Below are 16,652 nucleotides of genomic sequence, written 5' to 3'. Positions count from 1 at the left end.
AAGGAGGAGAAAGAAGGAGAGATCCAGTGTGCTGGGAGCCTGTTGCAGTCAACATTGAAGCCCAGAGTAGACCAGCTATGGGGTTGGAGTAGCAGGTAGGATCCAGAAACCTGCTACAAAAGTTCAGGGGCTAAGAGGGAGCAGTTTGGTGTAGAGCGAGCCAGTTTGGTGTAGTGGTTAAGAGTGTGGGACTTTAATCTGGAGAGCTGGGTTTGATTCCGCACTCCTCCACTTGAAGCCAGCTGGGTGACCTTGTGCTAGTCACAGCTCTCTGGAGCTCTCTCAGCCCCACCCACCTCACTGGGTGTTTTGTTGTGGGGACAATAATGACATACTTTGTAAACTGCTCTGAGTTGGCATTATGTTGTCCTGAAGGGTGGTATATAAATCGAATGTTGTTGTTGTATTTATGCACCTTTAGTTGAAGCAAGAAGGGGTCAGTATCTCTGCTTTGATGAGATTGGGTTCAGGCTAGACACTTTGAATCTTATTGGAAGATTTGTGTTTTAGGAGAGTGGAAGGTAGAAAGAATTCCAAATACGAGCATGATTTTAAAAGTATGTGTCTGCTGGTTCGGATGCAACCCTGGAAGACTCCCTATCCTTCAACATGAACAACAACACAGTGGCTAATGAACCTCAGCTCAGCTAGACCTCCAACAGGAGTGGCAGGAAACAATGACCCCACCTGAGGAGCAATGACTAGACTCTACACTGCAGCAGGAGGCGACATCATCAGCCAGCATCTAGGAGGGATGGGTGGGCCTGGCCTTTAGAGGGGCAACAGATCCTGCCACACCCTAGGAAGCAGTGCTAGAGAGCTTTGCAGGGCTCCAGCTGTGGGCTGCATGGAAAAGGCCTGTTACCAGCCAGGACAAAGGTCAAGTGGGGCAGGATTGTGGCGAACTGGCAAAGGATGACACATGCCTAGACAGAGAGGGGCAAGGATAAGACGAGTGGGCATCTGGTTGCCATGACACTGGGCACAAGCCTTGGGGTCAGGATGCTGGGGTGGAGTCAGGCCAGGAAGGATATGATGGGGAAGAGTTGACCCTGTCACTGAAGGGCAACACTCTCTAGACCAGGCAGAAGATACATCAGGGGACACAACCAGGCTCCTCTTCTGTAACTGTGGCCAAGGGAGGCTTCTGGTGGGTGCACCTTTAGGATGACAGGAGGCCAGCAAGCAGCCCAAGGTCAGGAGGGACATGGCAGTATGGACAGTATGGAAAAGTCAACCCTGTGTGACTGAGGTACCCAAGAGCTGGCCAGCTCAAGCCTGTTGGACGAAGGCTGGATAGTGTCATGACAACCTTCCCTGTTCTGTGAGTGAACTATCGGAGTGTCAGGACTGATTGCCAAAGGGCAGGAGATTCTGCATTGTGAGGCAGATTCTCTGATGGTCCTAGTAGGTCAATTATTGCCTAGCAAACTTTGATCTTTAAACATGATCTGAATTTGTGATGAGCCCTCAGGATGCCAGCTCATAGAACTATTGTCAGGGGATTATCCTGGTCCCTGAGAAGCCTGGCTACTTTCCCAACAGTGAGTCAGCTTTTTTGTTGCCTGCAGCTTGATCTCAATTTCTCATATCAAACATGGATTCACTGCTGCAGTCTTAAGCAATATATGCTTAACAATGCAGGCCTGAGAAGTTGTGAAAGTGACCAAAACAACAACAACAACATGGCTTCCTTCTCAGGGCTGCTTTCAGAGTCGAAACTGCTGTTTAGAAACTTACTCCCTACAACATACAAAAGCATGTACATAGGTTAACTGGAGTTTCCTTACAGTCACCAAAGTTAATTCAGAGTTAATGAGAATGCTAGTTTGGGGGGAGGGAGAACTGCCTAGTTAACCTATATGCCTGCATTTGTATGTCATAGATAGTTCTAATTAGAGATGGACACAAACCAAAAAAACTGAATGGTGTGGTTTGTGGTTCGTCGCATTTCACGAACCACGAACTTTCACAAACCTGCCCCGGTTCGTGAACTGGTTCGTTTGGTTTGTGAAAATGTCACATCAAGGTCACCAAATCGTCACATCTGAGTCAGCAGGTCACTTCCGGGCCAGCAGAAGGCCACTTCCGGGTCAGCAGAAGGTCTGCAGGAAGTCCATCCCCTGTTGCCTAGGAAACTGATAGATCAGCGCCAGGCTGTCTACAGTGACGAACCAAAAAAACGAACCAAACAAACCAGCCTAAAGTTCATGGCAGTTCGTCAGAAATGGGCTCTGATGAACCACCAGTTTGTGAACCACAAACAGGCCAGGTTCATCATGAACTTTAGTCCGTATTTCGGTTCGTGCCCATCTCTAGTTATAATTAGTTGCTAACACTGATTTTTATGTATGATAAGGGAAGGAAGGAGGTATACACATGATCTCAACAACAAGCTGGGTTTGTGAATGCGTCTGTTTAATGTTGGTTAAAAATTACATTTTATTTCAGCCTTCTTTTCAGTGTGGTGGAAGCTTTTCAGTTGCTGTTATTTTTGTGCCAAAGACCATTGAAAGACTACAAAGCTCATAGGGTTTGCTGTGACAAAGTGATCAGTTACTATGGTGGCAAACCCACTCTTGGGCAGAGTCCATTGCCACTGTACGTTACAACAGAATCAGGTGGGCAGATATTTCTAGCCAGCATGGGACCAGTGGGGGAGCATTTACAGGAGCTATTGTAACCTTTTCAGTAGGAGGATTTCTTAAAGGTATCCTTAAAGGTAACCGACTTAGTGAAGAAAAGAGAGAGGGGAGAAACCATGTACTAAGCATGCAGAACAAAGGGAAAGCAGTCATGGAATTACAGTGTATTTACAATCTGGAATGTAAAACTAATCTGTATTAAAATGCAATGATGACAAGAAACAAACTGCTGAGACTTAAGTTAATGTATGACCCACATATGTAATTCTAGTGACCAAACAGGAGGCTAGGCCACCATCCTATCTAATGATGTACCTTAACCATCAATAGATATTTATACTTACGATTAAGCTTGGGGGGGGGGGTGGATCTGAAATGGGATAGTGATAAAGGTTGATTACACTATTATATAACTTTCAACAATCATGGTCCTGTTAAGATACCCTAGTAGGGTGATTACTAATGAAACTTTAAAATTACTTACACTTTTTTAAGTCCATTAACTTCAGTGACTTAGAAGGGTGTAATTGCGCAGGACTGTACTGAAAATATAGATGAATACTCATAAACTGTTCTCTTCAATCAGATTCTCAGTAGCATCATCTAATCTCAGGCAATGGCAGTGTTGACGAGAATTCTTTTGCTTTTTAATGTTTCCACTGTGCAGACCTGAAAATACTGTTTCTACCAATAGAAAAGTGTTCCATGGATTATTCAGGATACCATAGAATTATTTTTGAATCACTGTAGGAATGCTATTTCAGAAAAAAATTATGAGGTTAGCTCTTAAGTTTCAGTTCTGCATAGTTTGTTTAGGCATACATTTTGTTTTTCAGATAGTGTTGTCAGGCGCTCTCACTGAAAATATTAATGTACAAGGTTAGGTAGATTTTTAAAAAGTCATTCTGCGCAGGTTTAATTCAAGTTCCTTGTACAGAGAAAGGTCAAAATAGAAAACATTGTGAACAGGAAAGGAATTTGTTTTAAATTAACCATGAAACTTACTCTCTCATTCCCAGGTAAGCCCAAAGCAAAAAAGAGAAGCAGAGGAGTTTAGAGTTTGATAACCATATTATTTATGCATCAACCCCAAAGCCAAATTTCTATCAGAACACATGAAAGAAGAGACTCATATTATTGACAGCTGGTTTCAGAGCTGGAAAAACATTGTCCACTCTATATTTTTTTAAAAAATATGCTTTATTTTATAGCTCTATAAAACATTTTAAAATACTTTAATGTCTTACCAGAGTGTGCTAAGTTTAATTCAATTAAAAATTAAAAATATATATATACAGACAAGTGTTTGAAGAAATTTTAACGAGGCAAGTCATTTTTCTGTTTACCCAATTTATTACGAAATGTTAAGATTACTAGAATGGAAAGACGGATTTAATATTCGTTTTCTTTGTGTGCATGCAACAGTGCTCTTGATATGGTGAATCCTCCTGTGAGATTTTCATTATTTGGGTTGTTCAAAGGAATAGTGCAAAGGGAACTTCCTTCAAATGCTGAAACCCTAAAACATATGGCAGACGTGGGTTCTTCGGAACTCCATGCAGCACCTTCTGAGAGTGATCACATTTCAGATGATCACATCTTAAAGAGGTACCAATTTGTTTCTAAATTGTTTTTAAAACTGAAAAAGTGTTCACAGCCAAGTTATATTGATTTTGCAATTTCCAGGCTTTATGTAAATAAAGCTAAATTTAAGAAAAAAGTAAATATTCTCAAAACAGTGGCACTTATTTAAGACCTAAATTTCTTATTAACCTCACAGCAGGTGAAGAAGGGATAAATATAGAGATGCCCCAAGAATCAGAATCAGGATTAGTAAAAGTATTGGCACTGTCTTCAAATACGGAGAGCTAATATAAAACAAAAAGGCATGGATTGTTCATATAAAGTTAAATATAAATTACTTTTTATTCTGTCACAGGAATCCTGTATCGCAAGTCTTGTGCATCCTCTGGAGCTTGCCTCCTGACTTCTGCTGGATACCAGACTTTCTGTACACCAGGGAAAATAAATTCTGTTTGTATAAGCTGCTGCAATACTCCACTCTGCAATGGGCCAAGGCCAAAGAAGAGGGGGAACTCTGGCACGATGCCCAGGGCTGGTGTATTAACAACCATAATGCTCTCTAGCTTGGCCTTTTTATCACCAGGGCATTGCTAAATTATGAGAAAGACTTCTTTGCTGGTTTCACTCATCTTGTATCGTTTTCTTGAGACACACAGCCAATTTCCATTGCAGCATTTTTTTTTGCTTCCCACTGCTAAAAGAAGAATTTAGTTTAAATGTTTTCAGCACTTTGTTAACAGCAGAATAGCTCTTGTTTCCTGATTGACTTTCCAGCGTGCACTTTGAAAATAAAAACAAATCAACAACCAACCATACAGAACCCATATCCACTTGTGTCACTGGAAACTATTGAGACAAGCACTTAAATAAGGCAGATGATGATGCAGCCTGCAGGCTGTGAAACTACTGTTGCTTTTACTTCCCCTGTGTTTGGCACATTGTGGATCAGATGATTTTGCTTTATATGGATTCACAGTTCAAGCTCACAAAGGCCATTCTGGTTGGTAGGATTGGGGTCTGTGCTGGCCTCCAGTGACATAGTTTTCACGTTCAGCTCTGATGATTCAAGACTCTGCAAACTGTGGTCAGGCTTGGTCTCACTCTGAAAAGTACTTAAGAAAACCTTGTTAGCGCGATTAGTGGAAGACTTGCGCCTAGATGACCTGAAGATCAATGGACGGCAGGAGCGGCCACTGCCAGCCACAGAATTCAAATTGGCTCTTAAAAGCTTCTGTTTGTTGGCATGTTCTAATGTCGGACGACAACGGAGGACCTGAAGAAAGACATTTCGGAACTGCTGGGAAGAGATATTGTACAGCAGTGGGTTCACTACCGAGCTGAGGTAAAAGAAGACATCGGCTACAGGGAGGAGGGTGATATAGGCTCTAAAGTAGGAGACCGTCCAGTCCTGCTTTGGTCTAGCAGCAGCCATGATCCTTCGAACTTGATTGGGCAGCCAGCAGATTGCTAGAGTTGCAACAATCAGCCCTGCAAACAGAACGAGAGAGAGAAAGAGAGAGCATGTGAAAACAAATCATAAAATATTTAGTATCTGTTCTGCACTTACTGGCTAGGAAATGCTCCCCGATTTTTCAGTGTTTTGCTTGACAGTTTCTTCAGCCAGTGGCAACATTTGTTCTAAGGGGGGAAAATATAAAGGCAAGCCACAGTCTCAAGGTCATTGCAATCTGTGCTCCGATAAATATTGCGTAAAATTTAAGATAAGCATTTTTTTCTTTTTTATTCCTTGGCACTGGTTAAATTGGAAGATATTCTTTCAGTGATCATGGCATTCTTCAAAGCAATGCTCTGTTGTTCCTGCTCTCCTTTTTACTTTGCTCCTTTTCATTATTAAAAAGACAGCCATATAAGAGTGGGCAATACCCAAAAGAAGATCAGATTCTGTTTATATTTTACAAAACAAATATGCATATACAACTGTATATTTGGCATTATTTTTGGTAAATTTTCTCTTACAAAAGATATTTTTACGTACTGTATGAATGGCTCTTTTTATGATGAAGAGTATATAATGGGCTTTCAGGAAAGAACTTCTAGTTGAATTAAAATACATAGAAAAATGGCACAGAAAAAGGATCTAAGCCTACCATGGAGACATGAATGGTTTCAGATAATATGAAATATGTTCAAATATTTGATATCCAAGCATTTTGTGTATACCTCTAAATGTGACCTTCTACACCTCATTGGGGTTAAAGTTTAAAATTACTGGAAGATTCCTCCTTGATCCAATACGTAGCCAAGGATACACATGCACAGAATGTGGCTTCATTACTGCTGGAGGGGCAAAAAGAGCTGTATAGTCTTGCAGCACTCTATCTCTCATTGCTGTCAACAGTAACAACCCTTACAACCTTGTTGTATTCTTTACAACAACCCTGTAAGGTAGTTCAGTATTATTTTAACCACACAGCAGATGGGGGGAGGTGGAGATAGGCAGAGAATTACTTGCCAAAGGTCACCTAATAAGTTGATGAAAGCCAGGGATTTCCTGATTTGTAACAAGTTTCTTCGACATCATGCTGCACCAGCTCACTGCAATGGGAATGTATACATAACGCTCTGGACAAATGCTAAGGGCTACACCAATGTTTCTCTGATCAAGTTTAACAGGAATCCCTGGAGAGTATAATGAAGAATATATTTGGAGGTTGTACAATCTTTTTTAAAGGCAACATTTAATAATATGGGGAAAGGGTTAAAAATCTTGTCCATTTAATAATTACACTTTATAACACAATTCCAAAGTTCTCAACTAATTCACCCTACAGTGGGGTCCCTTGATGTGCAGCAAACGTGCCTTATGTCTCAACACACTCTTTCTGCTAGAGGTATTACCCAATCATTAAAATATTTCCTTTGGTTTGTACATTTTCCCTCATGCTATTTTGTAACGCTTTTATTGGCTTTAAAGCTACTTCTACATCCCAGCCTGCTTCCCTGGCAAAAAGAAAATATTATGCTTATTTCTGCCCTTGCCAAAAATAATCTAGAGTTGTTCCTAAACACAGTGACATATAAACACTAAAATATAAAATCAGCAAAGTAAAAATAGAGTGAAAGATTAAAAAGTCTGAAATGATGATAAAAAATCTGTCTTAAAAAGCATGTTAAGGAGTTTGATTAGGTGGAGAAAGAAAAAAACCACAAATATAAGGAGGGAAAGGACAGGAAAGTATGCAGTAGCTCCTTGGAAGAGCCAGGACTGAACATAAACTGTGTGTGATAGTAGTTTTGTGAATCTTTGGTTTGAGTGTTTACTTTTGGTTAATAAAAGAGATTAATTTTCGTAACAATAAGATGTTTTCTTATATCAGTGTTTCTGGAATCACTGTTTTCATTAAACTATATATACTGTACATGAAGAGTCACCTTAATGCATGTTACTTTTATGCCTAGGAAATGGTTTTGTAATAAAAGTGAACATCTTGGCACCTGTTTTTGCAGTAACAAAAGAAACGGTTGTTGTGAATAAGGTAAGTGCCAGACAATTTCCTACTGCGTGAAGCCCTTACGCTCTTTTTTTCTCACTGCCTAAGAGCTCTTAGTACATGAAAGGATACTAACTCCTACCCTTTTTATATCTAGAATTCACTGTATAATCCTCATGGCAACAGCTATCAGTGCTGAAAACAAAAGATATCATAGGAACACTACACTTTAAACATTTCATTAGAGTACAAGTAGTATAAGACACAAAGAGATGCCTGAAAGTTTGCGCTTGTCCTATAAGGCAAGGCAGCTTCTATAAAAGGAAAACAGTTGAAGTCTTTTTCCATGAAGAGAACATGGAGATGGCTGGGCTATTTGTTGACAAAGGAAAAAAGGATTGCTAAAGGAAGATGGAAAGATTGCTGAATGAATTTTTGCACCAGTCCTTCACAGTGGAAAATGTAGGACAGTTGCCAGTGGGGAGGCGGGCCTGAAGGACTAAGTCAAATAGAGGTGGCAAGAAATAACGAGAAATTAATGCATCACCAAGTAGGGGTGTGCAATTTGGCTTTCTGAATTGGAATAAACACCTGAATCAGACCTGATCTGTAAAGATTTGGGATTTCCAAATCAGCCCAAACATTATGATCCCAATTCAGGAATTCCACATCAAAGCTTTCTGAAGCAATTCGGATTGCTTCAGGAAGCTTCGGGTCAAGGACTTTAAAGTGCCTGTTTCCGTGCCACTGGCTTGCTTCAGCTGACAGGACAGGCTGTTGCCAGCCGCGCTGAGAGAGCCGGCATCAGGGTCTCTGTTGGCCACATCTGTGGCTGCCATGGAGCTTGCTGCAGTGCCACCACAAACGTCAGCTGAACAGTGGTATCGGGCGCATGCTCCGGGTTGGCTGCTCCTCCAGCTGCTGCTTACTCTCGCCTGGCTGTGGGCTGACTGCCTGCAAGGTGAGCCAGGCTGTTGTTAGGTGGCCCATCAGAGGGAAGCTCCTGGACTGGGAGGGTGGCAACGTGGCTGAGTCCAGCAAAGTCGGACACTCAGCTTCATCTGACAGGAGAGAACTTCCCTGCCTGCCAGCTGAAGCAAGCCACAGGAACAAGGAACCTCCTCCCTCCCCCTCCCATCGGGTGAAATAAGCAGCGGGGCAGGAAGTTTGTTGGTGTACTCCAAACCTTTATGGAGCACACCAAAGCGGATTAATAAGCAATTAATAAGCAATTGCTTATTTCCAACTCCAAATCGCTTATATCCAACTCTTTTTCCCACTTCGGAAATTCCAGAGCAGGAAAACTGAATTTTGTTTGTTGCACACTCCTATCACCAAGAACTCATATGAAAAATTGTTTAGTAATAATATACTGCTGAAGTCTAAAAGAACTGGTATGATCCAGCTTAATAACTTCTAAGCACTGTTCATTTCAGTGGAAGAGTTAAGCCCTTGCCTCCTATTTAAGGAGTTAATTCCCTCCTATTTATTTAACTGTTCATAGAAAGCTTTAAAATCGATTCCATGTAGAATCACAACTGGCACACCTTGATTAGTAAGAAAACAAAGAGACTGTATGTACTCAGAGTAGCTTTCCTGTTTTCTACAATGACTTAAATCTAGAAAAGAGTCACATAACCGAAATATCCAAAATGAGCAAATTTATTACAAAAAATTGATTATCAGAATGCTTTGGGTGATACGCAAGAAAACAGCATACACATACATTCTTCAATGCACACCCATACATCTGTATAGGCTTATGTGGAAGTTCATGGGTGGTCTTATGATGAATACAAACCACCTTTTGTTAAGGTACCATTGCATTTTCCTACGTAAGAGTGACGGCTTCACAGAAAAATAAACCTAGCGTATTAAGAGCAACAACACAACTCTGCTGCATTATCACTGAAGAGAGAGATCTTGGCAGTCATTCCTCCCTTAACAATTCTTCCATTTTATGACTCAAAAGCATTCCTCCAGGCAACAGGATACCAAACTCAATTAACTAGTATCTGCATCATTATTGAAAAGTTTCACACACATTCTTCCTAGCAGCATCCAAAACACAATGGAGAGCATAGGAATCTCTGCAGTATTTGCTTATTCCAAAACTGAACAGGATTGCTTGCATCTTAGAAAAGGTTTTAATTTTTTCTCTAGGGCCTAATGGTCTAAGCAACCATTTTCTTACTATTAACTTAGTACTGGCAGAGTGTCCCATAAAATCTATGATTACTAGATGGATCCAGTGAATTGCCAAACAAACAAACCTCCTCATAGAAAGTGGCTATGCCATCCTACCTGCCCCTTTTCCCTTCAATCTCTGTACCCTCTCTCCAAAAGCCAAAGATCAGTGGACCTTTTGTGTGTGCAAGGGCTGTTTGTAGCTAAGCCGTTGTTGTTAGGTTACTCCAGAAAATCTATTTTTCTTATTTTAATACTGTATTCATATTAACCATTTCCCTTGTTGCATTTATCTAAAGATACTGATTTCTTAGTTTCCAGATATACCAATTGTGTCTATGATTCAGAAGGATTTACTGGTACAGAATTTGGCTTCTTCAGAGAAATACTACTGGCACAAACAGTGTTAAATACCTAAAGGGGAAAAAAAATTGTCATTAAATTAATGGCACAAAGAGGGTTCTCAACATCTGCTTGTACACTGACATTTAAACAGTAATCATCAGTGGAACTTAAGCATATGGCTAGTTGAGTTCCAAATCAAAGATACACAAAAATGTATGTGGTTCAGTTGGGGAAATGTAGCTCTCCTTTTTTTGGATTTATAATTGGAAATATGATGTGGCATTATTGTCATGTTCACTTATAAAGTCATAAAACTTGCAGTGATGAACCTATTTAGAAAATGCTATATAACTCCTGACTATGTAGCCATTTTTAATTTGCAGCTATTAATTCTTCTTAGGGGAAGGAGCAGGCAGTGGCAGATAGGAAAGAAGTTGAAGAGAAAAAAGACTGGAGAGGAAAGGGCTGGAAAGAAAAAAAAAAGATGTTGAATGGAAGACAGCATCAGTATTCAGACAAAGGGCCAAATTTGACACCAGATGGTACAAGAAGATTACTTGAGTACAATTACATTTCTGTTCCATTGTGTTGCTTGAGGGACATATTATCCAGTAACACCTTCTTTAACAGTGTGATTACTTTTTTGAAAACAGAGCTAAGTCAAACAGCTCTAAAATTTCTATTGATAATGCTAAGCAGCCCCCTCGACAGCTCACAAAGCATGTGACTTCACTGCTACACATACGAGAGCCAGGGCTAAGCCTTATGCATTTGGGGCAGTCAGGAGGTGCTTGAGTGAGTGGTGGTGGCATCAAACCCCCACACTGCTGCCTGAACCTGGCACATCCCAGGGACATGCTGTGTGAAATGGGGTTTTGCTGCTCTGCTGCTGAGCTCCGGCATTGCCCCCACCCCCGCCAATTAAGGCAGCAGGAGTAGCCATGTCTCTCTCATCTGTGCGGGTGGATGCAGTCCACTTCCAGCTGACCCTGAAAGAACGCTGTGATAAACTCTAACCATTACACAACACTGTCTTTTGTGGGCTGGTTTCTGTTGAACAGCAGCAAGCAGCTGGCTCTGGGTCAGTCATGCAATCTACATGGTGTCAAGTCACCTAGTGGTTGCTGGTGGACTTGGCCCTAATGATTTTCTCTCAAAGGCCAAAATAGCCTATTCCCTTTAATGACAGAAATCAAGGCTTAAAGGCTGTCAGTACTGTATCCCAGGTTTGAATCTGCACTCTGCTAGTCACACATTCTCAGCCTAACCTACCTTACAAGGTTGTCAGGATAAAATGGAGAAGAGTAATGTAAACTGCTCTGGATCCCCACCATGGAGAAAGGCATGGTATAAATGAAGTAAATTAAAAGTACAGTTGAAGTTGGGGCACAGATAAAAGGTAGGTTGGTTCATGGGTGGAGAGGAAAGAAGGATGCAGGGAAAGTGATGATAATGGGGCTTCCAGGAGAAGTGAAAGAGGAGGAGTGCAGAGGGATACAGGGGAAAGTGAAGTTACCTCCCTGCGACTCTTTGGAGGCTCCCCACCATGCAACTGGGCCCGGCTCAGCAACTGGCACCACACAACTTGGCCAGAGCTGCCAGTGGAGGAACGGAGGCAAAGCTGGTGATACGGGGGCTTATAAAGATAGGTTGCCTGGTGGGCAAGAAGGAGAGAAGAAAGCAGAAAAAGAGGAGACGCTATGGAGGCTTTCAATAAAGGGAATGAGAAAATGGGGAGGGGAAAATGAGATGACTTCCACAAATGCTTGTGGGTCCCCCTAATCATAAAGTGGATGCTGCAGCATGGATGCATGTAAAGTGGATGTCAATGCATACCCCAGGATTATTTTGAACTCTAGATCTTTGCATATCACATTCATTTCATCTGAGCCTTCCAGTTCCTTAGACTTAACAAAGATTCTGAAAAGCAACTTAGGAGTGTCATGCATTTTTGTTCACTTCCATTGTAGACCAATTCTGCTTACTTCTGCAGTTCAACTGCCTTCAGATTATAGTCTCTGGAGCAATTCTGTTGCCAATGTGCTGGTCTGAGCAGTTGCATCTGAAGGAAATTGCTATTGCGCAATTACCAAGTGCTCTGTAGATGATAAGCAAGTGACAACAAAATGGAACTGCTGCTCTGGTGTTGGATATCCTGTGGGCATACACAGCAAAGATACAGAGTCAATCCCATAATAGTAAATTAACTTAATGTATATAAAGAACAGATGTTTTCACTAAGGAATTGCCCATTAAACATCAATGTTTACAATAGAGTCAGAATAGGCTATAAAGCAGCAGCATTTTATATGGAGTCTTGAGTAGCCAATGGTTCCTGGCACACCTTATCACACGTTACTGAGATACATTCATTCTGTCCAAAAGACTCTAGCCCAAATAAAAGGCCAAATGTCTCTTGTTACGGAGCTAGCCAATTGTTTTATATAAATTTAGCATATACCAGGATCATTCACAAGTTTATACATTTTAAATACGGCCCTTTTGCAGAGGGGTCTAAAAACTAAATTTATGGAGGGGTCAATAAATGTTGAGTCATTGTTGAAAGGGGGACAGAGAAGAAGGTAGCTTTACTGGCATTTGTCACTTTTTAAAAGAGCTACATTTATAAAAGAGCTACATTTATTTATTTATATTTACTTCATTTATACCCTGCCTTTCTCTCCAAGGGGGACATAAAGCAGCTTACATCATTCTCTTCTCTATTTCATCTTCTCAACCCCGTGAGGTAGGTTAGGTTGAGAGCATGTGACTGGCATGTCACTCAATGAGCTTCCACTGCAGAGTAGGGATCCTAGTCCCTGATCCTAGTCAACACTAGAGATGGGCACGAACAGAAAAAAAACCCCAAACATGATTTCATTGTTCGTTGCCACCCATGAACAGGGACTCACGAACAACCACGAACATGGCCCTGTTCACGAACATGTTCGTGGTTGGCTGTTCATGGGGACAGCAAGCTCTCCTCCAGCCATCATCCAAGTTTGGTCAAGATCCCTACTGCACCACTCCCAGAAACCTTACCTGAGCAGGCAGCAGGAAAGGTACCAATAATAAATAATAGCTTGGCCCAGAGCCTGGCAGCAGCCCTAGAACTTGAAGGGGTAGATCCCTATCCCACCACACACAAAGAAAAATCAAGCTTCAATGCACTGTCTCTATCAAAATGCCAACAGCAACTGTCTCTCCCTCTCCACTGTCTGCAAACTAAGCCAGAGCTGGGAGCCCCCCTCCCCCCTCATCTTTGCTCCCTTGTAACAAATTTGGAGCTCCACACTTGAAAGGAAGACCTGCCTATCAAGCTAAATTGGGCTTAAAGTGAGGTTTCCAGAGCAACAGCAGGAGTTCAGACAATCCCTGCCTAAGTTGCCAAGGGAATTGATTGCAGGTGTCAGACTGTCTGGCTTGACGAACAGCAACGAGCAGCAATGAACGAGGCTTGCAACGACCACCTGTTCGCTTAGAACGGGGCCTCATGAACAGCTTGTTCGCAAACAGCAGATTGGGCTGTTCGTGGCTTTTTTTTGTTCATATTGCTGTTCGTGCCCATCTCTAGTCAACACTTACCACTACACCCCACCGGGTCTCATAAACACTCCTGTGATTGACACTTCTGTGACTGACCAGCACACAATGTCATTTCTGTTTTTTGCCATCACAAGCATCATGACATCACTTCCAGTTTTTGTTAGAAGTGATACTGCATGCTGGTGCAATACCAGCGCACCCCATTTGCCAGCATTTTTCTCCTGTCCACTTTTGAGATTCTGGTAAGCAACAGGGTAGATTGTCAGGAGGTATCCTGTCAGAGTGGGAGATCTGGCAAGCCTAGAGTTAGCATAATGCAATGATCGACAAAATAAAGCTTACTTTCATGATGACCACTATTGATTTGATGTCAAGCTACACAATTACCATGAAATCAGTCACACATTTTAAATTTGCACTTCCACATTCATTTCATCTCTATACTACATGCATGCTATTACTCCTTTACGTGTATGCTTTAAGCCCATTTCATCAATTTGCAAAATGAGCCATGGCAGCCAGACATAAACAAGGCTTCTTTAACATTAAAGGTATGCCAAAACTTTTGAAAAGCCAACCATCAAATGGAAAATACAACTACTGGATATTTTATTTGAATTACATAATTCTTTGTTTAGAAGACTCATGCCAGAAACGCTGACTTTTATATTTTAACCATATCCACATTCCTCTGAACACATGTGCTATGGATCAGGAAGAGGGTTCCCACTTCCCTCCACTCCCTGATCCTGGGTACTTTGGTATTTTGCCACCACCACAACTAGGAACCAGACATTTCCCTTCCAGCCACTGGGGGAGCTGGTTAGCCTCTGAGCATACACACAAATTCTGGTAGGAAACCAGGTGGCCAGCACTTGAGTGAGAACTGACACAACTTTATCTTAATGACCAAAAGAGAAAGAGCACCCAAGTAAGGGAAAAAGAGGGTTGTCACCAAGAGTGTTGCAGCTATTCAAAAGAAAAGAGAACAGTTGTTCCTGGTCTAACTTACAGATTAGCAGTCCAATGTCTAGAAAGGGTGAGAAGGCCTACCCATCTACGATCCCCTGTCCTCTATCCTAATATTCACCAGAGCAGCACTAGCTAAATGGCTGCTTGCTCCTTTTGGACTCTTCCCTCCCCTAGGGGGAAAGAAGAAGTCCCCTCCCCTGAAACCAGCCTCTTCCATAGGTTGTCATGGCTAGGTGGCCCTCCAGTCCTGTATCTCACGTAGGACTTGTCTCACAGGTCTCTGGTTTTTATGACAGAGGCAAAGACTAAAACAATACACATTATTTATCTCAAGCTTGACACTTTCTTCCAGCATCCAATGAGAGGTGTGAAGAGAAAGTAAATGGCTATTCGATCTCCCCTTCCTCTCAGAGCCCAGTTCTGATACAGAAAAAAGCCTCGAGGCCTGATCCTCACACCTTCCTCCTTAAGATGACATAGGGCAGAAAGACTCCCAGAGAATTCTGTCCCTGTTGTCATAACAGAAGAAGTACACAATAAAAGAGGGGAAACTTTACATATTACACTCTATAAAGTAGCAAATATCCAGTACATAACATAGGAAGGCATTGCTAGAACAGTTATAACAAAATCATGTCGAAAAGGAACAAAGAAAAAGGTTTCCTGAGCATAACACAGAAGCACACTTCAGTAGACAGGCATAGCTAGCACAAAGTATAAAAGCAACTAGGCAATTACAGGGTTAATCTCAAGATATCAGAAAAAGGACCTTGATGCCACTCCAGGAAGCCTATATGCATTATGAATGCTTGGTGCCACGTAATGTATCTGGCCTCAGGCTTTGGACCTAGGACTCAGGTTTTCAGGTATTCTTGGTGCATCACAGTGCAATCCTAAGCAGAGTTGCGCCTTTCTAAGTCCACTGACCTCAGTGGGCTGAGAAGGGTGTAAGTCTGCTTAAACTTGCACTGTCAGTGTGGAACTCCAGCACTATCAGCTAGCCATCATACCCGACAACTTATTTTAAACTAGTCACTTTGCAAGCCTGCTTGTGGAATCTACTGCACATTTAAGTTGGAGATGAAAAGTGGTATTCTAGTACTAAGAGCTCGATCAGACTAATAGTCTCATTTAAAAATACATTGGGTTGTACAATTAATAAAAGAAACCCACTCTAATCAAAGCATTTGTCATGCCAACTTTTTTTGTTTTCTATTAGGCCTGTCATCTAAATATATTAACCTATAGATATCTGAAAAGGTAAGTTCTACAATTCACTGCATAAGGACCATTTGTAGACAAGCTACCAATCTAACAAATGAATTCCTTCATGTTCACCAAAAGGTAAAATAACCTCTGCCCAAGTGAAAGATGCAGCTAGCCAATTTCCTCTTATCTTGAAATCTCTGCGTGCATAGAAATATAATTTGCCCATACACAGAAATACAAGGCATCATCCAGTGTGGAAGCCATTTTCCTACAAAAGGAGGGACAGGAGCAAGTCTCCTCTTCAGTCGACTTTGGTGTGCTGTGATGGATGTCATGAAGTTCCAGCTTCTTTTCCTGCTAACTTTACATTTGCTTGACTCTAATGAAGTTCAGTGGGCTTTGTAGTTTTACTGCTATTCAGCAGTAGAAATCCTGATTTCACAATGAACTATGAGCTACAAGAATTCCTTCGAAGCCAACTTTTACTCAAATATATTTAATTATTATTTATTAATGATACTCATATCCCATTTTATCAGTACAGACTTAAGATGACTAACAATGCAACAACAAATAGCAAGGACACAAAACAATTTAAAACAGTCCTCTAATAAGTTATGGCCCGCCTACTTACTGGCTGGCCGGTTTGTGTGGTTGCAAGCTGAGGGCAAGCTGCAGAAGCCTCATCGACGTAGCTTAACATGGATGGCTC

The 16,652-nt window shown here is 41.5% G+C and overlaps 2 protein-coding genes across 2 annotated transcripts in view; one reads left to right on the top strand and one right to left on the bottom strand.

Moving 5' to 3' along the window:
• The window catches only part of LYPD1 (LY6/PLAUR domain containing 1), a 34,465-nt gene extending 29,642 nt beyond the window's left edge, over nucleotides 1–4,823 (top strand). Inside the window, exon 3 of the mRNA XM_054972118.1 lies at nucleotides 4,585–4,823. Within this exon, the coding sequence (XP_054828093.1) occupies nucleotides 4,585–4,823 (239 nt within the window). The remainder of the gene's footprint in view (nucleotides 1–4,584) is intronic.
• GPR39 (G protein-coupled receptor 39) overlaps nucleotides 4,686–16,652 on the bottom strand; it is a 193,171-nt gene continuing 181,204 nt past the window's right edge. The window contains exon 3 of the mRNA XM_054972117.1: nucleotides 4,686–5,717. Within this exon, the coding sequence (XP_054828092.1) occupies nucleotides 5,200–5,717 (518 nt within the window). The 3' untranslated portion in view covers nucleotides 4,686–5,199. The remainder of the gene's footprint in view (nucleotides 5,718–16,652) is intronic.

The sequence above is a fragment of the Eublepharis macularius genome, chromosome 2 (genome assembly GCF_028583425.1).
Source record: "Eublepharis macularius isolate TG4126 chromosome 2, MPM_Emac_v1.0, whole genome shotgun sequence".
Taxonomy (NCBI): domain Eukaryota; kingdom Metazoa; phylum Chordata; class Lepidosauria; order Squamata; family Eublepharidae; genus Eublepharis; species Eublepharis macularius.
This window is presented reverse-complemented; position numbering and strand designations above follow the sequence as displayed.